This window comes from Somniosus microcephalus, chromosome 27 (genome assembly GCF_052327205.1).
Source record: "Somniosus microcephalus isolate GS21.2 chromosome 27, FLI_Smic_1.0, whole genome shotgun sequence".
Taxonomy (NCBI): domain Eukaryota; kingdom Metazoa; phylum Chordata; class Chondrichthyes; order Squaliformes; family Somniosidae; genus Somniosus; species Somniosus microcephalus.
The window spans coordinates 8,152,119-8,178,699 of NC_141013.1; the positions used below are offsets into that span (position 1 = coordinate 8,152,119).

General features: G+C 44.9%; 1 protein-coding gene across 21 annotated transcripts in view; it reads left to right on the forward strand.

Moving 5' to 3' along the window:
- map2k5 (mitogen-activated protein kinase kinase 5) overlaps window positions 1-26,581 on the forward strand; it is a 284,907-nt gene that overhangs the window by 93,210 nt on the left and 165,116 nt on the right. For all 21 annotated transcript variants that reach the window (XR_015073772.1, XM_085968445.1, XM_085968462.1 and 18 more), the window contains one exon: window positions 9,867-9,931. Coding sequence is in view for 20 of the 21 variants with exons in the window: in XM_085968445.1 (XP_085824571.1) it covers window positions 9,867-9,931 (65 nt within the window). In the remaining variant the exon portion in view is untranslated. The remainder of the gene's footprint in view (window positions 1-9,866; window positions 9,932-26,581) is intronic.

Consider the following 26,581-nt stretch of genomic DNA (forward strand, 5'->3'; position numbering starts at 1 on the left):
CTAACTTTTTTTTAAATTTAAATGCAAGATAACAAGTAAAAGGAGTGTCCTCTTTCTCTCCTTTTTATGCCTCACCCCCCCCCCCTCACTCAATTGCCTGTGACACTACTGAATGGTCACCCTCAGGTTTAGGTTTCCAAACCTATTTGCATCTAACATTTGATGCTTAATTACTATATGGTGCTTATTTTGATGTTTAAACAATGAATCTCTTTTTAAAACTTGGAAAGGGGGCTTCAAAAATTTAGTTAAAGTAGAGCAAGTTATACATCGTTCTGCCAAGAATAATTTCTTTACAAGCACGAATAATAATAATAATAATAATCAACTTTATTGTCATTGTTAGTGCACAAGTGCAGTACAACGAAATGTAGGCTTGCGGCTCCTGAGAGTGTACATTTTGATTAAGACATTTAACATTCAACATTCATTTGGTTTGTAATACATAAACATAACATAATAAAGTGCATTGGCAGATGTGCAGGCTTTAGAGTTTATTTGTAGAGTTCAGTAGGATGACAGCCCTGGGAAAGAAGCTGTTCCTAAATCTGGTCGTTCGGGTGCGAATGCATCTGTAGCGTCTCCCAGATGGCAGGGGGGCGAACAAACTGTGGCTGGGGTGGGGTAGGGTCTTTGATGATGGTCAGTGACCTCCGTAAACAGCGTTTCTGGTAGATGTTCTCTATGGTCGGTAGCCGGGTGCCGGTAATGCGTTGGGCAGCTTTGACTACCCGCTGTAGGGCTTTTGATTTTGGTTAAATCCTTACCCTGTGCAGTCTTGTTCTTTTAGCCCTGTGAACAGGTACAATAAAATTAAATCATTAGGTAAAGTATAGGTATAACATTGTAAATAAATTATATCAGCATCTGTAGCACTTTGCCTCTGTTTGTCCCAACATTCAAAGCATTCTGTGTGGTTTTTTAAAATTTGTTCACAGGATGTGGGTGTGGTAAACCACGTTCACTATCGTTAGCACTGTTCACCACTGTTCGTTATAACTGTATCACTGACCACTATTGTATCACGGTACGAGGTCGCCTCTTGCCACACTGCTATACCTGGGATGACCACTGCCGACTCCGCCTTGGCTCCACCCACCAGGCCAGGTATAAAGGTGAGCGACTGGCTGGTATTCCTCCTGCTTGGATCGGATCACCCACGAGAGTGGGCTGTTATTTAGTCAATAAAAACCTTTAGTCACCTTCGTAACTCTTCGCCTTTTATTGGAGGAATTGATAGGTATATCAATTTTATTGACTAAATTTAATGATGTCCGACAACGAGTCACAACCGGCGGAGGAGCCACCAGCGCAGCTCCCAGGAGCACAGCCACACCAGCCAGCTTGGCTGCGAGCCCTCAGACCGCCGTACCTGGACCTGAACCCACGAGCAGCAAACTCAGCCGCAGACTTTAAACACTGGCTGGTCTGCTTCGAATCATACCTGAGAGAATCCAGCGTCCCTCAGGCATCCAAACTAAGTGTCCTGCAGGCACAACTGAGCCCGAGAGTATACACGCTCATCGAGGACATGACTACCTACGAGACCGCCATCAACCTGCTGAAACAGAAGTACCGGACCCCGGTAAACTACATGTACGCTAGGCACCTCCTAAGATCACGGCCGCAACAGCCAGGAGAATCAGTAGCCGAATTCTCACAGGCGCTATATGCACTCGCCAGGAACTGTGACTTTAAATCGGTGTCGGCAGCCGAAAATACTGAAGATAATATCCGCGACGCATTCCTGAAAGGCCTACGGTCCGAGTACTCACGGCAAAGACTGCTGGAAGCTAAAGACCTCAGCATGGAAAAAGCTGAAGCCCTCGCTATCTCCCTGGAAGTGGCCCACCAAGATCAGGAAGCATTCACCAGGTACTGCTCGCGACCCTGGGACTCGGGCCCGACCCCTACCACAGCACCCTTCCCAGCGCCGCCCCCGGGACCTACCTCTGCGTCGGCGTCCCGGACCCGACCGGCCCTGCCACCCCCGGCACCGGCCCCGACATCGGGCATCCGCGATCGGGCCGCCGGCTGTTTTTTTTGTGGCCAGGAGAAGCACCCGAGGTCGCGCTGCCCAGCCAAGAACTCCATATGTAGAACCTGCCTGAAGAAAGGCCACTTCTCCAAGGCCTGCAGGAGCGGATCCTCAGAGGCCAGCAGTGCCGCATGCGAACTATGGGGGCGGCCATCTTCGTTTAGGGCAACTGAGGCCAGCATCCCCACACATGAGTCATGGGGGCGGCCATCTTTGTTTAGGGCAACTGAGGCCAGCATCCCCACACATGAGTCATGGGGGCGGCCATCTTTGATTAAGGCAACCGACCCCAATAGTGCCTCATGGGGCCCTACCTCGTGGGAGACGCCATTTTACTCACCACGCCCGACCGCCTCGCCCGCAGATGACAACGACTCGCTCAGCTACACACTAGCTTCCGTCACCCTGGACCAAGCCCGCCCGCACCATCTGTCCAAGTCAATGATGGACATCAAAGTGAACGGCCACGCCACGACCTGCCTGTTCGACAGCGGAAGCACGGAGAGCTTCATCCACCCAGACACGGTGAGCCACTACTCCCTCTCTGTCCTACCAACGCGCAGCCGAATCTCGATGGCATCGAGGTCCCACGCCACGGACATCAGCGGCTACTGTGTCGTGACCCTGTCGGTTAAGGGCACGGAGTATAAAAACTTTAAACTCCTCGTCCTCCCCCATCTCTGCGCTGCCGTCCTACTAGGGCTGGACTTCCAATCCCACCTCCAAAGCGTAACCCTAGCATACGGTGGACCCCTCCCCCCACTCACAGTCAACAACCAGCAAACGTTAAACCGCCCACCGCGTAACACCTGCAGCCTCTCCACCCTCAAGGTCCCGCCACCCTCTCTGTTTGCTAACCTTACCCCTGACTGCAAACCCGTCGCTACCAAAAGCAGGCGGTATAGCGCCGGGGACAGAGCCTTCATTAGCTCTGAGGTGCGGCGCCTCCTGAAAGAGGGCATTATCGAGGGGAGCAGCAGCCCCTGGCGTGCCCAGGTCGTAGTCGTAAAGACCGGCGATAAAAACCGCCTGGTCATCGACTACAGCCAGACCATAAACAGATATACCCAGCTGGACGCATACCCCCTCCCCCGCATATCTGACATGGTCAATCAGATTGCACAGTATAAAGTATTCTCGACCATCGACCTGAAGTCGGCCTACCACCAACTCCCTATCCACCCTGAGGACCGCCAGTATACCGCCTTCGAGGCGAATGGGCGCCTATACCACTTCCTTAGGGTCCCCTTCGGTGTCACTAATGGGGTCTCGGTCTTCCAAAGGGAGATGGACCAGATGGTTGACCAGAACGAACTGCAGGCTACATTCCCCTACCTAGATAACGTCACTATCTGCGGCCGCGACCAGCAGGAACATGACGCGAATCTGGAGAAATTCCTCCGTACGGCCCAACGGCTGAACCTCACCTACAATAAGGAGAAATGCGTGTTTAACACCACGCGCCTTGCCATCCTCGGCTGCGTAGTGGAGAACGGAATCATCGGCCCCGACCCAGAAAGAATGCGCCCCCTCATGGAGCTACCCCTCCCCCACTGCCCTAAAGCACTTAGGAGAACCCTGGGGCTTTTCGCCTACTATGCCCAATGGGTACCCAATTACGCGGACAAAGCCAGACCCCTCCTGAAAGCCACTTCCTTCCCCCTCACGGAGGAGGCGTGCGCGGCCTTCTCCCTCATTAAGGGAGACATAGCCAAGGCCACGATGCACGCAGTGGACGAGTCCATCCCCTTTCAGGTGGAGAGCGACGCCTCCGACTTCGCCTTAGCCGCCACCCTAAACCAGGAGGGGAGGCCAGTGGCCTTCTTCTCAAGGACCCTACAGGGCCCCGAGATCCGACATTCGTCGGTCGAGAAAGAGGCCCAGGCGATCGTGGAGGCAGTACGGCGCTGGAGGCACTACCTGGCAGGCAAACGATTTACCCTCCTCACCGACCAGCGTTCGGTGGCTTTCATGTTTAATAACAAGCTGAAGGGCAAAATCAAGAATGACAAGATTTTGAGATGGAGAATCGAGCTCTCCACCTACGATTATGAGATCTTGTACCGGCCAGGCAAGCTGAACGAATCCCCTGATGCCCTTTCACGAATGACATGCGCCAGCGCGCATATCGATAGGCTTCAGACCCTCCACGACCAGCTCTGCCACCCCGGAGTCACCAGACTCTACCATTTCATTAAGGCCCGCAACCTGACCTACTCCATCGAGGAGGTCAGGACCATGACCAGGAACTGCCAGACCTGTGCGGAGTGCAAACCGCACTTCTATAGGCCGGACCGAGCAAGCCTGATCAAGGCCACCCGCCCCTTCGAGCGCCTGAGCATCGACTTTAAGGGGCCCCTCCCGTCCTCTGACCGTAATGTGTACTTCCTCAACATCGTTGATGAGTACTCCCGTTTCCCCTTCGCCTTCCCCTGCCCCGACATGACCAGTAGCACGGTCATTAAGTGCCTGAATGCCCTCTTCGCCTTGTTCGGGTTCCCGAACTATATACACAGCGACCGGGGCTCCTCCTTCATGAGCGAGGAACTCCGGCAATTCCTCCTAGAGAGAGGTATTGCAGCAAGCAGGACCACCAGCTACAACCCCAGAGGTAACGGTCAGGTGGAAAGAGAGAACGCGACGGTATGGAAGGCCGTCCTCTTAGCCTTAAAGTCTAAGGGCCTCCCAACCTCCCGCTGGCAAGAAGTCCTCCCGACAGCGCTGCACTCCATCCGGTCATTACTTTGCACGGCCACTAACACCACCCCCCATGAACGAATGTTCGTTTTCCCCAGGAAGTCGACTACGGGAACCACTCTACCAACCTGGCTGACCGCCCCGGGGCCGGTCTGGCTGCGGAAACACGTGAGGACCCATAAAACGGACCCCCTGGTCGAGAGGGTGAACCTCCTGCACGCCAACCCCCAGTACGCCTACGTGGCGTACCCAGACGGGCGGGAGGACACTGTCTCCCTACGAGACCTCGCACCCTCAGCCGATCCGGAAACACCGCCACCACCCCCCCCAACCTCAGTCCAGGTAGACGGCATGCCGGAACCCCACGAGCCCTCGCCGACCACGCAAACACCAGCATCAACACCGGATAAGGCACCAGCACCGGATAAGGCAACACCACCGCTGCGGCGATCGGAGAGGCTTACGAAGCCTCCGGACAGACTGACCTACCAGAATTGGTAGTACACTTCACCCCGCCGGACTTAATTCTAAACAAGGGGTGAATGTGGTAAACCACGTTCACTATCGTTAGCACTGTTCACCACTGTTCGTTATAACTGTATCACTGACCACTATTGTATCACGGTACGAGGTCGCCTCTTGCCACACTGCTATACCTGGGATGACCACTGCCGACTCCGCCTTGGCTCCACCCACCAGGCCAGGTATAAAGGTGAGCGACTGGCTGGTATTCCTCCTGCTTGGATCGGATCACCCACGAGAGTGGGCTGTTATTTAGTCAATAAAAACCTTTAGTCACCTTCGTAACTCTTCGCCTTTTATTGGAGGAATTGATAGGTATATCAGTGGGCATTGCTGGTAAGGCCAGCATTTATTGTCCATCCCTAATTGCTCTTGAGAAGATGGTGGTGAGCTGCCTTCTTGAACCGCTGCAGTCCGTGTGCTGATGGTACTCCCACAGTGCTGTTGGGTAGGCAGTTCCAGGATTTTGACCCAGCGATGATGAAAGAATGGTGATATATTTCCAATTCAGGATGGTGTGTGATTTGGAGGGGAACTTGGAGGTGGCAGTGTTCCCATGCACTTGTCCTTCTAGGTGGTAGAGGTCATGGATTTGGGAGCTGCTGTCGGAGAAACCTTGGCAAGTTGCTGCAGTGCATCTTGTAGATGGTGCACACTGCAGACACGGTGCGCTGGTGGTGGAGGGAGTCAATGTTTAAGGTGGTGGATGGGGTGCCAATCAAGCGGGCTGCTTTGTCCTGGATGGTGTCGAGCTTCTTGAGTGTTGTTGGAGCTGCACTCATCCAGGCAAGTGGAGAGTATTCCATCACACTCCTTACTTGTGCCTTGTAGATGGCAGAAAGGCTTTGGGGAGTCAAGAGGTGAGCCACTCGCCGCAGAATACCCAGCCTCTGACCTGCTCTTGTAGCCACAGTATTTATATGGCTGATCCAATTAAGTTTCTGGTCAATGGTGACCCCCCAGGATGTTGATGGTGGGGCATTCGATGATAGTCATGCCATTGAATGTCAAGGGGAAGTGGTTAGATTTTCTCTTTGGAGATGGTCATTGCCTGGCACTCGTGTAGCATGAATGTTACTATAAAAAAATCTGTGTAGTTGATTGGGGTTTCAGTATTTTCAAATGGTTCAAAGATTGGTGTGTTTTATTTTAAAGGAAAATAAAAGGAGAAAATCTGTTCATCCAATCAAGTCGAATATTAACCTGATGTTCAGTTGAAACTTTGGTAATCTGTTGCTTGGTGCAGCTACTGGTTAATTGGTTAATCTGTGGCTTGGTGTCAGCATTTTTATTGATGACGCTCTTTTTAAGCGCCTTGGGATGTTTTGCTATGTTAAAGGTGCTATATCAATACAAGTTGTTGTTGTTTGGCTGTAAGCATGTTGTTGGTTATCGAATGCTTCACCATAATGTGAAATGGGTGCAGGGTTGCCATGTTTCTGACAATCCAAAAACAGACAGGGCACAGGGCTTTGGGCAGTTACACGTCCTAAGAATTTTACTCTGGTTTTACATTGTGAGAATTACCAGGCAGCCACTAATAGAAAGAAAGACTTACATTTCTGTATTGCCTTTCATGACCACCGGACGTCCCAAAGCACTTTAAAGTATTTTTGAAGTGTAGGCACTGTTATAATGTAGGAAATGCACACAGCAAGCTTCCACAAACAGCAGTGTTATAATGATGATCAGATAATCTGTTGTAGTGATGTTGATTGAGGGATAAATATTGGCCAGGACACCGGGGATAACTCCCCTGCTCTTCTGAGAAATAGTGCCATGGGATCTTTTACGTCCACCTGAGAGGGCAGACGGGGCCTCGGTTTAACGTCTCATCCGAAGGACGGCACCTCCGACAGTGCAGCACTCCCTCAGTACTGCACTGAGTGTGTCAGCCTAGATTTTTGTGCTGAAGTCTCTGGAGTGGGACTTGAACCCACAACCTTTTGACTCAGTGGCGACGGTGCTACCAACTGAGCCACAGCTGATATAATGGACATTATATTCCAAAGCCAGGATGTCCAATACAATTGGTGGCTACCATAAGTGGCCAGGTTAAGCTGTAGTGGTACTTTGCTGACCTAATGGACTATTCAAGTATCGGAGCAGGAGCTTTGGAAATATCTGTTGCAATTTAATAATTGTTTACACGTAACTTACTGTCAGTTTGACTTGTGCATTTAAATTGGTCACAGTGAATAGATTATAATGGTGCTTGTAAGGTGGTGGGGAGAGGTGAAGCTTTTTAAGAGACCTTTGAGGAAGGAGGGCATCTGTCCATTGTGATCAGGCTTGCTTATTAAGCTGTATTGACTGAGACATCTGTGTCACTGCAAATGAAAGATGCTTATTGATTTTCTAACTGCTGTTCACATCCCTTTCACACTTTTTAGGATAAAAAGTTAATCATCTTGGATGCGTATTCATTCTCTGTGAAGGGAACAGACTAAGCCTTTTTGGCATTTCATGAATCAAGTTGTTCAAGTCGAGTGTGTCAAGCAGACAATTACCAGCTTGCTCTTTACGCCTGTCCCTTGATATCACCTGTAACAGAGTAGCCTAATGTAGGGATGTCCCCTTGACATTTGATAGTAGTGGCAGTGCTCCAATCTTGTTTGTTTGCCACAGAATCAATTCAGTACAATTCAGGACATAATATAACCAAGCATTAAAAATGTGCTACCTGGTAGTTTAACAAAATTACCAGTGACAGTTCAATATTGACTTCATATTAGGTGTTAAAAAAAGTTAAAATTATGATCCTCCTGCTTGTCATTGGGAAAATCAGCTATTGACAGGTTGAAAATAGCTTTCCGCTGTGTTTCATTGACACAGGTTATGTGATATAAATATTTATTTCATATCTGTCACTCACTGGTAATGCCAACCATTGATTCCAGTATTGATAAAGTGTCACTAGTTCATAGGAAGCATTTGACCATGTTGTGTTTTTGAATTACTTGCTGCTGTGTAAAATGTTATTTGCTAAGCCTCCTCAATTGCCCGCATTAATGCTTGGATGAAATGGTTACTGCAGTGAATAAAATATCTGGAATTGTTTTAACCAGAAGAATTCTTCATCCCTACAAAGATTCATTGAACCTGCATATAAAATGTTTTTGTGTAAATTAGATTGACTTAGCAGCAATTGTTGGCAAACAAAGTAATGTTTAAACAGTTTCTTACTCAACTAGTACTGTAGTAATAAACCTAAGTTTAAAACAACAAACACCCAGTGATAACAGCAGAAACGTGAATGGTAGAAATCTGAAATAAAAACAGAAAATGTTACAAATACAGAGCCAGTCAACAATAACAACTTGCATTTATATAGAGCCTTTAATATAAGGCACTTCACAGAGGTATAATGAAGAAAATGAAGGTGGAGTCAAAGAAAAATATATTAGGAGGATGACCAGAAGCTGAGTCGAAGAGGTGGGTTTTAAGGAGACTCCTAAAGCATGAGGAGGAGATAAAAAAGGGGAGGGATCTAGGGAGGAAATTCCAGAGCACAGGGCCTAGCCAGCTGAAAGCACGGCCGCCAATGGTGGGGCTTAGTGCAGGATAGGACACGGGCAGCAGAGGTTTGGATGAGCTGAAGTTTATGGGTGGTGGGGCAGTGAAGGATGGGAAGCCATCTGAACAAGAAAGATAAATTACTGCTTTGTGTTGAGTATTAACCTGTCTTTCTTTGAAGTTTTCTATTCAAGACAGTAGTAACCCCTAGCAGTGGACAACTCTCCAACCTGATTTATAAAAGTTCATTTTGTGATGAAATTGCCCCTTTAGATGGCTCCTTTGAAGGTGCACTGGCACTGAAAGCTGAGAATGAGGCAGTAGCTAGTTTTGCCATTACTAGAAAAGGCTTATTTGATGTTTGAAGATGGAGAAAGATACGGGGATAAAACGGAGGGAAAAACTGAACTTTAACTATTTGCACGTGCTTTTTTTTTTACAGCAGTCAAACTGCTGTGGAGATTATTTCTTAACTCTCTTACCAAGTTGCAACAATTGAAGTCTTTGACATTAACACTTCTGCAGCACCTGTCTCTTGTTTCTATGTGACTGGCATTGAACGCTACAGACTTTGACAGTGCTGACATGCGCTTTGAAGGATGGCTGCATTCCTACTTGTTTGTAATGAGGACCGAAGCCATTCTCAGCTAAATTAAATTGTTTCAGTTTTGAGGCAGAATGGCATGATTTTATACCGAATTCTCATTTTTGCCTTTGTATTGCCCTCGGGGTATGAGTGATGCCAGTCACCTCCCTTTCTCTTTCCACCCCCCCCCCCCCCCACCCCCAATTTAGTTTCCTCACACTGACCCACCTAAGCCATGTTATATCACTCAGTTTTGACATCTTTTATCAAACATTAATGAAATGACCCAGGCAAACAAATTGTCATTAAACTTTCCATCACTTTGTCCCTTGGTATTGTCTTTTATAAATTGAACAGCAAATGTTGTATTGATCTTTCCCCACTTGCTGCTGAACTTGAAATGACCTGGATGCTTGTTGTTTATGGCCTTGAGTTACTTTTCCTTGACATTTCTATACGCTTGCCTGACATTACTAGCTTTTTTTTTTCCACCTTCCCTTTTTTTAGATGAATGAACAGGACATTCAGTATCGAGATATCCTCGGTCATGGCAATGGAGGGACAGTGTACAAGTGAGTATCTGCCTCTACCTATTACCACGGAATGCATGAGAAATGTTGGTAAAGGGTTTTTTAATGTGTTCCCTGCATCCATCACGCAGTTTTGGCTGAAGGCATGCATATCATATTGATTTGATGTTGAAGAATGAAAGCGATTCTGTGGGTGCCTTTCTGTGTACGCTTTACACTTAGTCATTTCCATTACAGCTATGATGTATTATCAGTGTTCAGCAAACATGACAAGGTGACACAGGTCGCTGAACAGAAATTTCAACTCCTGTTTCCACCTGAATCAACTATTATTGAAATAGTTTATTGAGATTGAGGTATTGATCACTGCTTGCACTAACCTTGGCTTAAAGGGAGACTGTCAACCCTGGATTGCACTAACTTTTATAAAAAAAAACCATCCCATTTATTTTTTACAACCACTTAAATTTTATTGCAATGGGTTGAATTACTTTGTTGTTTCTCTTTCATTTCAAAATGATCACACTCCTCACATACCCAGATTACAGTCCACAGACTCCAATTGCTAATTGACAAAGCATTTTAAAATAAATTGTTGGGTGGGGTGGCGGGGTGGGGTGGTGCAAGCTTGTGCACTGCACTGTTGGGTGAATATGACTTCCAAACATTTACCTAAAACTGTGAGATTCTTGCCTCAACGCTTTATGTAATCACCCTCCCTCACTCAATTGAGTACAGTTACAATCTGTCCACTACAGCAATATCTCACCTCATATATGCTAGTGGGTAAAACCTCACTGCATCAGCCAGAGACACAAATGTTTTGTTTTGTGTAGGTAATGGGGTAGGTGTGTAATATTTTCAGTTTTTCTTACTCCAGGTACCCGTTTAGCGGCTTATTAGAGCAAAGAACAAGGGGTGTGGTGGGGAGAAAAGAACAATCACTGTAATCTAATTCTCTATTTAGTATCTTCTTTGATCACCTTGTTTTCCAAATACTTTCCACTCTTGAGTATAACCAGTACGTAGGTAGTTTTAATCACTTTCTTGCTTTGAATGTAAATTACACACTTGAATATGATATGTACTTACCAGACATTAGCAGTTGTTATGCAAATAAATTCATGTTGCAGCTGAAAGGCTTTTTTATGTAAACGGCTGTATAATGCAGTTGGGGACTTTTTAATGATTATATTTTCAATAATATCCACCAATACCTTTTTTTTCTTAAAATAAACAAGAGAAGTGAGTGATGTGCAATGAGCTGGCGCAGCAGTGCACTTAAAACACAGCGGGCTTGTTGTTTTTGTTCTTTATCGCCGTGCACCACAGTGGAGCGGTAGTGAGCAAAAACAAGGCATCGCCACATAGAAAGGGGGAAAGAATCACCTCTGCACTTCTCTTGTGTGCTTCCTGGTGGTTGAGTAGAGGGATGCTGGTGAAGCTCTGGGAGCAGGTTCTATGTGTGATCCCTGTGAACAGGAATTTCATAACTGTACCAAAATATAACCAGGAAAAACTTGAAATACCTGAAATTTCTTGAGAAAGAAGATTAAGGTCTAAGTTTCATTGTGATCTTGGATTTATTATTGTTTCCACTTTTACTCTTTCCCCCACAACCCAGATTTTCTCCCCTTCCTCAATGTGCCGATATCCCACTCGTGTCCTTTCTTCATATTTCCTGGTTAGATTTTGCCAGTATCCCTCCACTCAATCACCAATAAATACACAAGACCAGTGCAGAGATGATTCTTTCCCCCTTTATGGAGATGGCCTTGTTATGTCATTGCAGAAACGCTTTGTGTAGTAGTAAGTGATAATTTACACATGTATTATTTTCACTGGTGTAAATGATCCTCACCAGGGGCTGTGAAATTGTCATTAATTCTTAAATGGCATGTTGTGGTGCTCAGAAGGATTTATATATTTATAGAGGAGCTGAAAAACCTACAGATTTTAGACTTTATTATGACTGGAAAAATACATATAGTAGAGTCCAAAATACAGCTTCAATTGATTACAAGTAACATATACAGGAAACTTTGTGATATCCGGCACCGACGGGACCGAGCTGTTGCCGTCCCATCAAAACTGCCGGACAAACCAGCGTAATGTTAAAACATACGGAGCTTCTCAGCTCCGTTACTAGCAACAAAGCCTGTTGCTTAGCAACAGCTTCTAAACAGTCGGCGCAGCTTTGCAAGCATCTGAGTAGCTAAGCAACAGCTTCAGCCAGACGCTTGCAGAGCCTGACTGGGAAAAAAAAAAGCAACGAGAAGTAAAAAAACTTATAGGAAACGGCTCCTGAATTTTGCCGGTAGATAGAGCTTTCCGGACATTTAACCTCCGGATAAACCAAAGTTTCCTGTAGCATGTACTGCATTTAGAGTCCATAGTGATTATTTAAAACACTAGATTGTAATAAACATTGGATATAGAATTTCCAGATAATTATCACCATACATTTCAATTGGTACCCTATAATTAGCTACAGGTGTCATTTTTTGTATTGAAGAGGCCTAGAGTGGAGGCCACTGCCACGGTTGGAAACTGTAGGAGAGAAATGAAGAAGTGGTTAGGTGATGCCACGCTTGGGTTTCAAATGTCTTGAGAATGTAAGAGTGGGGACGTTGAAAAATCATGACAGTTTCAGGTACTTGAAAAAGAATGAGTTTGAATTGGCGGCTCTGCAATGCATTATTGCCTATAGCTTGCAGAAATTACTGAGAATTTCAGGATTTTGAACTCGTGACCTTTTCTACAACCTTGCGGGCAGTGTTTAGCACTTAAACTTCGAAAACAGCTGTCATTTTTCTGAGATAGAAAATGCTGAAAATTTGGGGAAAAAAGCAAATGCTGGAACTACACAGCAGCTCGTGAGTCAGCAATCTGAAAGAAAAGGATCGATTAACGTTTCAAGTGGAATCTTCATCAGAAAAGGAACTCTCCCATCAGAGATGTTAACCTATTCTTTCTCAGATGCTTACTAACCTGTGTATTTCAAACATTCTCAGTTTTTATGTCATTCTAGTGATTTTTAGTTACCTTTTCCTTCAGTCACCTTGTATTTTAGACTGGATGTATCAACGGGATATAGTGTCAGGCAAGGATCTCCATTGTGAGTTTTATCCAATACACTACCTTCCTCCAAAGTCACTTCTGGAAAATTTAGCACAGTGGAGTTAAAGCTAAAATACTGAGATTTTATTATAAGATAATTAAAATTATTTCAACAATTTATGCCATCAAGAATTTGGTCTTGCATGGGACATATGCAGGAAAGTCTCAAACTCCAAAGAAAGCATTTGGAGCACCAGAGTGGCATTGTCTGCACAGCATTACTGTACCCCACACTGTCTATCCTGAATTCAGTGCTAACTCATTAATTTCATTCTGCCTTTGTTGCCAGACTGTTTGTCTAATATGCAGTCTTGGATGAGCCGCAATTCTCCTCCAGCTGAACATTGGGAAGACCTTCGTCCGTGCCTTTGACACCTTCAAGCTCGACTATTCCAAAGCTATCCTGGCTGGCCTCCACACTCCGTGAACTACGGCTCATCCAAAACTCTGCTGTCCACACCCTATCCTGCACTTCTCCATCGTCCCTGTCCCCACTGACCTGCATTGGCTCCAGGTCCCCCAGTGCCTCATTTAAAATTCTCATCCTCATGTTTAAATCACTTACTGGTGTTGGTGAAAAATAAATTCACTCGAGTCTGTCTTAAAGTAAAGGTACACAGTTTATTAACAGAACGTTCTGGGAGAAGACCATAGACCCCGCGGTCTAGTGATATACTTCTCGTTCTCTCTTGGTTGGTACAGCTTTTTATTCCATTTTCATCCAATCACATTGTATTACAATAATCACCTGATCACATATGGCTTATTTATTCTTTTCAGTATTAGCCATGCTTGTGTGGTTAAAGGTTAGTTACATCTTACTATGCCTTTGGTCACAGGTCAAATTCCCATGACCCCTATATTCTGCTGTGTCTATAAATTTAGCTAGAACAGCACATTTCTTATCGCTTACTCGGAAAGCCTCTAAAATGTTCTTTGTTACGTTAAACACACACATTCTGTCTTGTCCCGCAGCTGCGTCTTATCTTTGTTTTGCAGAACTTCTCTACACACTGTCCTTGTGCAGGACTAGCGAAAGTAGCACTTTTCCAGTCTGTATGGGTTTAGTTCTGCCTTTTTACGTAAGTCAGTTGTTATTGTGAAACTTCTTATCGCCACCTGGTTTCTTTTAGCCCTGGCTCATCTGCACATGACCCCCACTCCTTTGTCCGATTTTAATTCTGCCGGCACCGCTTAGTTAAGTGGTTATCTCAGCTGCCTGTCTGCATCTGTAATTCTGAGAGGGTTCATTTTAACCCCTTCAATGGCATTGCCCCTCCCTATGTCTATACCCTTCTACAATCCCTCAGAACCCTCCTTTCCTCTGACTCTTGTGCATCCTCTCCTTCACTCCACCATTGACAGCTTGCGTTCAGCTGCCTAAGCGCCATGCTCTGTAATTCCCTCCCTAAATCCCTCCGCCTCTTCATCTCCCTCTCCTACTTTAAAACCCTCCTTAAAACCTACCTCTTTGACCAAGCTTTTGGTCATCCCTCATAATATCTCCTCCTTCAGCTCTGCATCACTTTTTGATCACACCTCCAAAGTGCTTTGGGACTTTCTTCTATGTTAAAGGTACTATATAAATGCAAGTTGTTAATGATGGATATAGAGAGCATTTCATGTCTTATTGAGAAGCCTAAACGATTGAGCTGGGTCCAAAACAACAAGGTTGAGAAGACTAAAGACAAGATAGCATTTGGTGCAATGTTGGGTTTTCAACGCCTGTAGATTGTGGGAGGAAAGAAAGATGGATGGAATTAAATTTTGAGTTTTATTACGATTACAACTCTCAAAGTAATTATATTTAGGACCTAGAAATTATAGACTAGATTCCTTCATTTAAGTGATGGATTCTACTGTTAAAACAGTGGCCATAAGATAGCAAATGGATAGTTCAGCATTACAACAGAAAACAGCATCCTGGTTCTCAGCTTTGTTTTTTATGTTGCAAAATGTTTTTATTACTTCCCACATTCACGAAAAGGAATGCCAAGGAACCTTTCCTCCCCCAACCCAATTGTCCCACTGCTCTGACTTTCGTACTGAGCTAAGACTTTATTTTCCCAATGGTTTTGTCCATTTCAAATTAGAGGAAAAACCGACCAGGGGGCAAGCAACCTTAGATCTGGTCCTGTGTAACGAGACAGGATTAATAAAAAATGTCCTAGTAAAGGATCCCCTTGGAATGAGTGACCATAACATGGTTGAATTCCATATTCAATTAGAGGGTGAAAAGGTTGGATCTCAAACAAGCGTGCTAAGCTTGAATAAAGGAGACTATGAAGGTATGAGAGTGGAATTGAGTAGAGTGGATTGGGAAAATAGATTAAAGGGTAAGACGATACATGATCAGTGGTGTACATTTAAGGAGTTATTTTACAACTTCCAAAAAAATATATTCCACTGAGAAGAAAAGGCTGTAAAAGAAAAGACAGCCATCCGTGGCTAAGTAAAGAAATTAAGGATAGTATTCGACTAAAAACAAGGGCATATAAGGTAGCCAAATCTAGTGGGAGGATAGAGGATTGGGAAAACTTTAAAAGACAGCAAAAAATAACAAAAAGATTGATTAAGAAAGGGAAGATAGATTATGAAAGTAAATTAGCAAAAAATATAAAAACAGATAGTAAGAGTTTTTATAGTTACATAAAAAGAAAAAGGGTGGCTAAATTAAATGTTGGTCCCTTAGAGGATGAGACCGGGAAATTAATGGTGGGAAATATGGAGATGGCAAAAACACTGAATGAATATTTTATATCAGTCTTTACAGTAGAAGACACTAAGAATATCCCAACACTGGACAAACAGGGGGCTAAAGGGGGGGGAGGAGCTAAACACGATCAAAATCACTAAGGAAGTGGTACTCGGTAAAATAATGGGACTCAAGGCGGATAAATCACCTGGACCTGATGGCTTACATCCTAGGGTCTTGAGGGAAGTGGCGGTAGGGATTGTGGATGCATTGGTAATAATTTTCCAAAACACCCTGGACTCGGCAATGGTCCCGGCAGACTGGAAAACTGCTAATGTAACACCCTTATTTAAAAAGCCATGGTGTGGAGATGCCGGAGTTGGACTGGGGTGGACAAATGTAAGAAGTCACACAACACCAGGTTATAGTCCAACAGCTTTATTTGAAATCACAAGCTTTCGGAGTGCTGCTCCTTCTTCAGGTGAAGTGGAGAAATGCATAAAGACACAGCTTATATAGTCAGAGAATCATGTCAGATGTTTACAGGTAACCTTTCCAACTGCCATTTATCACACCTCGGCAGAGAGATAATCACAGCAGTCAAAGGTGTGAATGGTGTCCAAACAGGTCAGTCAGGGAAACATTACATCAAAGAACAATGAGGTGGGGTCACAAGGGGTCAAATATTGCAGATGCTGGGGTCTGTATGAAAAACAAAAAAACAGACAAAAAACATTTTTTTGGGCTGGAAATCACAGCAGGTCCGGCCGCATCTGTGTAGAGAGAACAAGCCAATGTCGACTCGAGTCTGGATGACCCTGCATCAGGTGGGGTTACATGTAGCATGACATGAACCCAAGATCTCGGTTGAGGCCGTCCTCATGGGTGCGGAACTTGGCTATCAGTTTCTGCTCGACGATTTTGCGTTGTCGTGTGTCTCGAAGGCCACTTTGGAGAATGCTTACCCGAAGATCGGAGGCTGAATGTCCTTGACTGCTGAAGTGTTCCCCGACTGGGAGGGAACACTCCTGCCTGGTGATTGTTGCGCGGTGTCCGTTCATCCGTTGTCGCAGTGTCTGCATGGTCTCGCCGATGTACCATGCTCCGGGGCATCCTTTCCTGCAACGTATGAGGTAGACAACGTTGGCCGAGTCACATGAGTATGTACCATGTACCTGGTGGGTGGTGTCCTCACGTGTGATGATGGTGTCTGTGTTGATGATCTGGCATGTCTTGCAGAGGTTGCTGTGGCAGGGTTGTGTGGTGTCGTGGTCGCTGTTCTCCTGAAAGCTGGGTAATTTGCTGCGAACGATGGTCTGTTTGAGGTTAGGCGGCTGTTTGAAAGCGAGTAGTGGAGGCGTGGGGATGGCCTTAGCGAGGTGTTCGTCGTCATCGATGACATGTTGAAGGCTGCGAAGAACATGGCGTCGTTTCTCCGCTCCGGGGAAGTACTGGACGACGAAGGGTACTCTGTTGGTTGTGTCCCGTGTTTGTCTTCTGAGGAGGTCTATGTGATTTTTCGCTGTGGCCCGTCGGAACTGTCGATCGACGAGTCGAGCGTCATATCCCGTTCTTACAAGGGCGTCTTTCAGTGTCTGTAGGTGTCCATCGCGTTCCTCCTCGTCTGAGCAGATCCTGTGTATTCGCAGGGCTTGTCCATAGGGGATGGCTTCTTTAACGTGGTTAGGGTGGAAGCTGGAGAAGTGAAGCATCGTGAGGTTGTCCGTGGGCTTGCGGTAGAGTGAAGTGCTGAGGTGTCCGTCTTTGATGGAGATTTGTGTGTCCAGGAATGAGACTGATTCTGAGGAGTAGTCCATGGTGAGTTTGATGGTGGGATGGAACTTGTTGATGTTATCGTGTAGTCTTTTCAGTGATTCTTCGCCGTGGGTCCATAGGAAGAAAATGTCGTTGATGTATCTGGTGTATAGCGTTGGTTGGAGATCCTGTGCAGCGAAGAAGTCGCTGTCTATTTAAAAAGGGCAGTAGACAGAAGGCTGGAAACTATAGACTGGTTAGCCTAACGTCTGTGGTAGGTAAAACTTTGGAGTCCATTATTAAGGAGACAGTAACAGGACATTTGGATAAGCATAATTTAATAGGACAAAGTCAGCATGGTTTTATGAAGGGGAAGTCATGTTTGACAAATTTGCTGGAGTTCTTTGAGGAAGTAACATATAGAGTGGATAAAGGGGAACCAGTGGACGTAGTGTATTTAGACTTCCAAAAGGCATTTGACAAGGTGCCACACAAGATTATTGCTTAAGATAAAAAATCACGGGATTGGGGGTAATATTCTGGCATGGATAGAGGATTGGCTATCTAACAGAAGGCAGAGAGTTGGGATAAATGGTTCATTCTCAGACTGGCAATCAGTAACTAGTGGTGTTCCGCAGGGGTCAGTGCTGGGTCCCCAACTCTTTACAATCTATATTAACGATTTGGAGGAGGGGACCGGGTGTAACATATCAAAGTTTGCAGATGATACTAAGATGGGAGGGAAAGTAGTGAGTGAGGAGGACATAAAAAACCTGCAAGGGGACATAGACAGGCTAAGTAAGTGGGCAGAGATTTGGCAGATGGAATACAATACTGGAAAGTGTGAGGTTATGCACTTTGGCAGGAAAAATCATAGAGCAAGTTATTAACTTAATGGCAAGAAACTGGAAAGTACTGAAGTACAAAGGGATCTGGGGGTCCTGGTGCACGAAACTCAAAAGGTTAGTATGCAGGTGCAGCAAGTGATTAAGAAGGCCAATGGAATGTTGGCTTTCATTGCTAGGGGGATAGAATATAAAAATAGGGAGGTATTGCTTCAGTTGTACAAGGTATTGGTGAGACCGCACCTGGAATACTGCGTACAGTTTTGGTGTCCATACTTAAGAAAAGACATACTTGCTCTCGAGTCAGTACAAAGAAGGTTCACTCGGTTAATCCCGGGGATGAGGGGATGGACATATGAGGAGAGGTTGAGTAGATTGGGACTCTACTCATTGGAGTTCAGAAGAATGAGAGGCGATCTTATTGAAACATATAAGATTGTGAAGGGGTTGGATCGGGTGGATGCGGGGAGGATGTTCCCGATGATGGGTGAAACTAGAACTAGGGGGCATAGTCTTAGAATAAGGGGCTGCTCTTTCAAAACTGAGATGAGGAGGAACTACTTCACTCAGAGGGTGGCAGGTCCATGGAATATGCTGCCCTAAAAAGCTGTAGAAGCTACATCATTACATAAATTTAAAACAGAAATAGACAGTTTCCTAGAAGTAAAGGGAATTGAGGGTTACAGGGAGCGGGCAGGAATTTGGACATGAGTCTAGGTTCGGATCGGTCATGGCCCTGTGGGTAGCGGAGCGGGCCCAGGGGCCGTGTAGCCTGATCCTGTTCCTATTTCGTGTGTCTAATTCTGTTAGATTCAGGAGATGGTTCTGTGATAGTGGATTGGCGGTTAGGATCAGATCAGCCATGATCTTATTGAATGGCGGAGCAGGCTCGAGGGGCCGATTGGCCTACTCCTGCTCCTATTTCTTATGTTCTTATGTTCTTAAAAACTAAACTGAGCCTAAAATAGTTTTCTCTAACAAAGATTGCATTTTTATATATTGATGCTGGGATTTTGAACCTTGTGTCTTTAAATTGGAGTCCAGCACATCACTGGAGCAGTCAGGCCATTGTTTCTGTCTTTAATCGTTTTATGTCTTTGATTCACTTACCAGCAATTTACTGTGTGTATTTCAGTCTTACTGACCTGCTTCTGTCTTAGGAACATTTCTGACTCTGAAGCAACTTTGTACAATCAATACAAACACTGGACTGCGAGGTTGAAGTGTCAGAGGTTGTCTGGCGTAACCCACTGAAGTATCAGGAGTGTTTTCCTCTAACATGACAACTATGCTGGGAACAACGTCACGTAGTGTTATCTTTGTTTTGTTTTATGATCAGCACAAGACTCGTATATCCAAACTTTTGGGGGAAAAATCTTTGGTAACTTTTCCATAATTTAATCTTAAGATTTAAAGGCACTAATTATATTTGTTTTCCCAATTTTCTCCACTCTTCTGAAAGTCGAATCATGCTGTGATGCAGTTCTGGTATCTTGCCCATATGGGGGCTTAGGTAGTGAGTGTTAGCAGGCTATTTGACCATTGGTGGGGGTGGGTCAACCAGCCCTCACTTGATATCCACACTTAATGCACAGAGGTCATTGACTAGCAATCAAAAGCAGGATGATTTTTTTTTGCTCCACTCTAGCCCAGGGAGACAGAAGTAAATTGTAGCATATGTCCTGCCTGAGATAAGCTAAGTCAACACTGACTTGGGGATTGTATCTTAATAGGTTATGAGTTTCTGGCTTAGTACTACGTACACTAAGTACACTTAGTGTATTTATTCACTGAGCTGTCAGTGCAGTCTAGGCCACTGGTGGAGCTTTGAACAATAATTCTGGAACAAAAGCAAAACAACAGTGGAAGAATAGAACTGCCATAAAATAGCAAATGGATAGTTCAGCATTACAACAGGAAACAGCATCCTGGTTCTCAGCTTTGTTTTTTATGTTGCAAAATGTTTTTATTACTTCCCACATTCATGAAAAGGAATGCCAAGGAACCTTGTTGGGAAAGAATACTTCAAATTTTAGACTTCCCTAAAGTTTTAAGACTTTTTAATTTAAATTAAGGTAATGACCATGTTAGGGATGATATATACTTTTATTTTGAATTTTCATTGGACACGTGCCATCTGTGTACCTATTTGCCCATGTATGGAACAATTTTAGCAACACTTTCATCAGTTGCGAAGCTTCCAAGTGACTTTTCTTTAAACAAAACCTTTCCATCCAGATATCGAATGTGTTTACGCTTCGATTTAGACAGATTCAGTGTAAGCTGTGTGGACAGCATTCAGAGCCTACTTGATAAAACTGTTCAATTAAGGCAAGAGCATTTACATGGTGTAATTTACCTAAATTGCCAGTGGGCCTCTTACACACTAGCAGTGTTAGAATTGATTTAAGCAATTGATTTTAGCTGAAGCTGATAAATTTCTGCTTGTTAGTTACAGTAATTTTGCAGAAGACTTTGTAAAGCAGTATTGAAGTGTGCATTTAGCTGATGTTTAAAAGAAATGTTATTTACAGTGGGCTTTTACTGTTTGTTTAGACGTTTGGGCAGTTTGCCAGGCTATTGAAGCTTAAAATTTTTCTTCTTTAAATATTTAAACAACAAATTATCCAATTTTCCCATTTGCACTGAAGACAAACTCCCTGTGTAAATAAATAGACAGAGAAATTAATTCTTCTGATTAAGGGAAATAGCTTCCAGGCTCAGAATTAAGGCAATGTAAAGTGTGATTTATAAAAATATATATTTAAGTTTGCATCATCAATTTTTACTTAGTATTGCTATATTGCAGTCTGTATTACCTAGAATGGCACTCAAGTGCAGTACTGAGAGAGTACCATCCTTCCGATGAGATTTTAAACCGAGGGTCATTCTATCTGATCAGGTAGACATTAAAGATCCTGTGGCACTATTTTGGACAGGAGCAGGAAGTTTTCCTGGTGTCTTGGCCAACATTAACACCTTGAAACAGATTAATTGGTCATTCATCTCACTGTTTTTTGTGGGACCTTGCTGTGCACTAAAGGGCTGCCATGTTTGTTTTGTTGTGTAATATATTGTGCGTCAGATATTTGAGAACTGATAAGGCTCTACAGGAAACTTTCGATTTACCGGCACCTAAATAACCGGAAATCTCGGTTAACCGGCAAAATTCAGGAGTAGGTTCAGGTAACTTTTATTACTTGCCTTCCTCCATCTGTTGCTGTGCAAGGGTGTGGCTGCAGCTGTTGCTAAGCTACAGAGACGCTTGGAACTTGTGGCCATTGTTCTGAACCTGTTGCTAAGCAACAGGGTTTGTTGCTTTATACGGAGCTCTGAGCTCCGTATCTTTTACTATAGCTTTTGGTTATCTGGAATTTTTGATGAACCGGCACCACGTCGGTCCCGTCGGTGCCGGATAAAAAAAAGTTTCCTGTAAAAAAGTAGAATTCTGTCTCTGACTGCTTTTACATTAAGCAAGACCCATACTAGTATCACCAGTTCCCTATAGTGAGTCTTGTGCAGCCAGTTGCAATCCAAATGTAAAACTGCTGTGACTTGGTAAGACCAGCTGCTGGGAAGGCCCTTTTTTAGTCAGTCTTCCAAGCTGCTGGTCTTAACGTGACTCAGCTGTTTTATATTCGGATTGCAGTGCGAGACCCACGCTTTAGTTGGTGGCATAAGTGCAATGTAAAAGTAGCTTCTATGTCTGTTTATGAGCATGATTTAAATACTAAAGCAAAAATGTCCAGAAAATATACATTGGTGCTATCTGAACAAAGTTGAAATGCTCATTCCTTTAATCACCAAATAAGAAATTGCCATTATTCCAACTCGTTTTCTCTAATAACATATACCAAGTCAGATCCTAATGACTAATATTGTCTCAAACAACCTTCACTGATTCATTTAGCAACCAGTTTTCATGATTGACAATAGCAGATAAAGGTGAGCAATAATGAAGTGTCAAAATTCTAAACCAATACCTCAGTTTTCATAATTTGTGTGGAATTGCTTGATCTTGGTGACTAAAAGCAAACAAAGCACCCTCCAGAGGATTCTGTAATTCTCAACTCTGGTCATTAAAAGCTGGTTTCCAGCAAGTTTGTTGCTGTGCAGTAACTTCCTAGGATTGGTCATTATTATATAATCTAGTAACAATTGTCCAAGAAAACCAGTACTGATGTACAGACCAGAGGGGGAAAATTCGGTTGCTTTGCGCCTCCCGTAGAGAGCGCTAATGGGGCACAAAGCAACTAGCGCCCAGGCACGGCGATGCTTGCGCTGCTCACGAAATTGACCAGACATTTTGCGGCGGTGCTAACCACTATCGCCACGATCTCCTGCACCCGCAGATCATGACGTCAGTCGAGTGTGCAGTGCCCCGGACCGGATATTGAGTGGCGCCCCCCTGCCTTTCCGCCTGCCGCTAGCAATGACAGGTTGAGGGGAATGCTTTGCAGTTGGGAAGGGACTGGGGGAGCGCTATTTAAAGGCGACCGCTTCCTGCCTTTTTTTGTCGGCTACATTTTTGCACCACGCATTCTGAGAGACAGAGAGACTCCTGGAGAGATTCAACGCTGTGTGAAGGAGTTTTGGGTACTGAGCAGCACTTTGCAGGTTCATTTTGATTTGCCCTTCCTTGCATCGATTTAGAAGAGACTGTGGGGGCTGCACTCTGAGCTCTTTCCCTGGGCCTCTCCATTGTTCTTTCCAGCAGATTTGATGTACAGGTCTCTCCAGGCCGAGATTCAAGGCTGCAATGAGCAGGGTGTGGATGGAGAGCAAGATCGACCCTCCCCTTTAAGAACTGGCCGGCGCCAGTGTGTCTGTGTTCCATTGCTGACTGACATCACATGAGCTTCGCCAGCGCTCTGAGGTAGCGCCTCGCTCCTCGGCGTTAGCGCTTTAAGAGAGGTGTGTAGCACCTGATTTAGTGCTCCAATCAACTTCAGGGGCGATAGAAGCCAAGTTTGCAGTCGGCGGTGATAATTAGCGCCAGGCGCTAACTGGCTGATAATTGCGCCCCAAACGGGGCGATATCGAACTTCTCCCCCCAGGTCTTTTATTTTATGGATATTAGTGATATTTTCACCGTTCAGAAAGTGATGACACTGCAATGAATACAAGAATATTCCAACTGTAGTTACTTAACAGCTCATAACCTTTGCTGTGCGCGACACTTGAAACAAATACCCTATGGTAAAAAGGGACATGACCGTACTATATTGATACATAAAAGAGGTTCTCAGTCCTGTCAAGGTACCCTTTCCAGTAATAACAACAGAAAAAGCTGGAAAAACTCAGCAGGCCAGGCAACATCAGTGGAGAGAGAAACAGAGTTAATGTTTCAGGTCGAAACCCTTCTTCAGAAGTTCTGAAGAAGGGTTTCGACCTGAAACGTTAACTCTCTTTCGCTCCACGGATGTTGCCTGGCCTGCTGAGTTTTTCCAGCTTTTTCTGTTGTTATTTCAGATTTCCAGCATCCGCAGTATTTTGCTATCGTACTCTTTCCAGTATAGAAACATAGAAGATAGGAGCAGGAGTAGGCCATTCAGCCTCTCGAGCCTGCTCTGCCATTCAATGAGATCATGGCTGATCATCCAAATTCAGTACCCGGTCCCTGCCTTCTCCCCATACCCCTTGATCCCTTTAGCCTTAAGAAATATATCTAACTCCTCCTTGAATATATTTAATGAATTGGCCTCAACTGCCTTCTGTGGTAGAGAATTCCACAGGTTCACCACACTCTGGGTGAAGAAATTCCTCCTCATCTCTGTCCTAAATGGCTTAGCCCTTATCTTTAGACTGTGGCCCCTGGTTCTGGACTCCCCAGCCATCGGGAACATCCTTCCTGCATCTAGTCTGTTTAGTCCTGTTAGAATTTTATAAGTTTCAATGAGATCCCCTTTCATTCTTCTAAACTCCAGCGAGTATAAGCCCAATCGACCCAATCTCTCCTCATACGTCATTCCTGCCATCCCAGGTATCAGTCTGGTGAATCTTCTCTGCACTCCCTCCATGGCCAGAACATCCTTCCTCAGATAAGGTGACCAAAACTGCACACAATACTCAAGGTGTGGTCTCACCAAGGCCCTGTACAACTGCAGCAAGACATCCTTGCTCCTGTACTCGAATCCTCTCGCTATGAAGGCCAACATACCATTTGCCTTCTTAACCGCCTGCTGCACCTGCATCTAGGTGACCTTTTCCTGCTTTCTCAGCTCTTTGTCTCCTTTATTCTCTCCATCAGAATCTTTCTCTTCGAGTTGTTGACTGCCCAGCTGTGCATTTCTAGAATTTTTTGTTTTTATTTCCGATCTCCGGCACTGAGTTTTCCTTTCCCTCTCTTGCCTCCTCAGACTGTGTGTTGCTCTCTGTGTCTAATATAAAATATTAGAAGAGAACCTGTCATGAGTGGTGACCTTTTTTCCCCCAGTGAAATATATAGACAATGGATACTTCATAGTGAGATATAAACCTGTAATTTAATGAAAGGGTTCAGATATCCTAAATCAGGAGAGCAAAGCTGCAGCATTTCATAACCATCTGAACCCTGAGAACAGATTTCAGCCTTGAACTCCCTCCCTGGTACAGTACCTGTTATCTTTTTAATTATATTGGTTCATTTCTTTGTGGCTTTTAATTCAGTTTTCCAGCTGTCCCTGTGCCAGTGATGGCAAACCAGCATTATGTTACGTCAGCTCCACGGTGTTTACAAAAGGCTGCTGAATGACGTGCAGGGACAAAAGGGCAGTTTTAACCTACTCTTGATTGGTAGGATGTTCTGTATTAACTGTGTATCACAGAAATCTGGAAGGTTGAGAACATAATTGATAAATTGAGATGCTGCTCGGAAAGTTCAGGAATGTTTTGCTGGTTCATACACACAAATCTTTGAAGGTGGCAGGGCAAGTTAAGGGCTGTTTAAAAAGGCAAATGGGATACTTGGCTTTATAAACAGAGGCATAGGGCAGGATTGTCATTGGGCCGTGGAGGCGTGCGGGGGGTTAAAATCCCGAAATCGGGGGGGGGCACGAACCCATCCCGCCCTCAACCCGCCTCCATGCCAGTTTCAAAGGAGGCGGGTACCCGACCCGCACTGAGACCCACCTCCCTGAGGCAGGAAGGGGATTAGTGCCAATTTACTGCCTGTTTACAGGCAGTTTTTAGCCTAATCCCTATTTTCATTGGTGAAATGTGGGATTCCCGACGGCTCCAAACCAGGCCAAGTTAGCGAGGCGGGCCATTGGGATGAAGGGCTTGGTGGGGTCGAGATGTCCGGTGTTCAGGTGAGTGATGGGTGCATGAGTGCAGAGGTAAGTGTGTTTGGTGTGTGTCAAGTGTTTAAAGAAGTTTTACTTACAGTTACTTAACCTTTACAGCCTTCCTTCCTTCAGGTCTCGGGAGTCCCTCATCTCACCGGCACAGAAAGCAGAATGGCCGCGAGCTGTCAAAAGTTCCAGCATTCAGCTTTCTGTTCCGGGGAGATCTCTAAATCATCCTGACAGGAAGGAATTAATCTGGAGTACAGATTGTCAGTGTTTGATAGCTTCAAACAGCTGTCAAACGCTGATATTTCATCTGTCAAAAGGTCTTGACAGATGAAATATCAATCTGTGACGTCACCTGTTGCCGGGTGGCCCTTAATCGGCCTGCTGAGCCCGCTGGGCGGGCTCAACAAGGTCAATCAAGCCAAAATCGCATGGGTTGGCCAGAACTCGATGGAGGCGGAACTACAACCCCGAAAGTTGTAGTCCCGCCTCCTACCCGCCTCCTCAATGAAAATCCAGCCCATAGAGTACAAAAGTAAGGAAGTTATGGTAAACCTTTCTAAATCACTGGTCTGGCCTCAGCTGGAGCAATGTCTAACTCTAGGCACCACACGTTAGGAAAGATGTCAAGACCGTGGAGAGGGTGCAGAGGAGATTTACTAGAATGGTACTAGGGATGAGGGACTTCAATTATGTGGAGAGACTAGAGAAGCTGGGGTTGTTAGAGGTTTTCACATTTATGAAAGGGTTTGATAAAGTAAAGAAGAAGAAACTGGTTACCGACCCTCCTGCCAGTAGAAACAGAGGAGACAAATTTAAGAGAATTCGCAAAAAGACCTGAGGAGATGAGAATTCTTTTAACGCAGCAAGTTGTTATGATCTAGAATGCACTGCCTCAAAAGGGTGGTGGAAGCAGATTCAATAGTAACTTTCAAAAGGGAAATCCATATCTATTTGGAAGAGAAAAAGGGACTAATTGGATAGCTCTTTTAAAGTGCCGGCACAG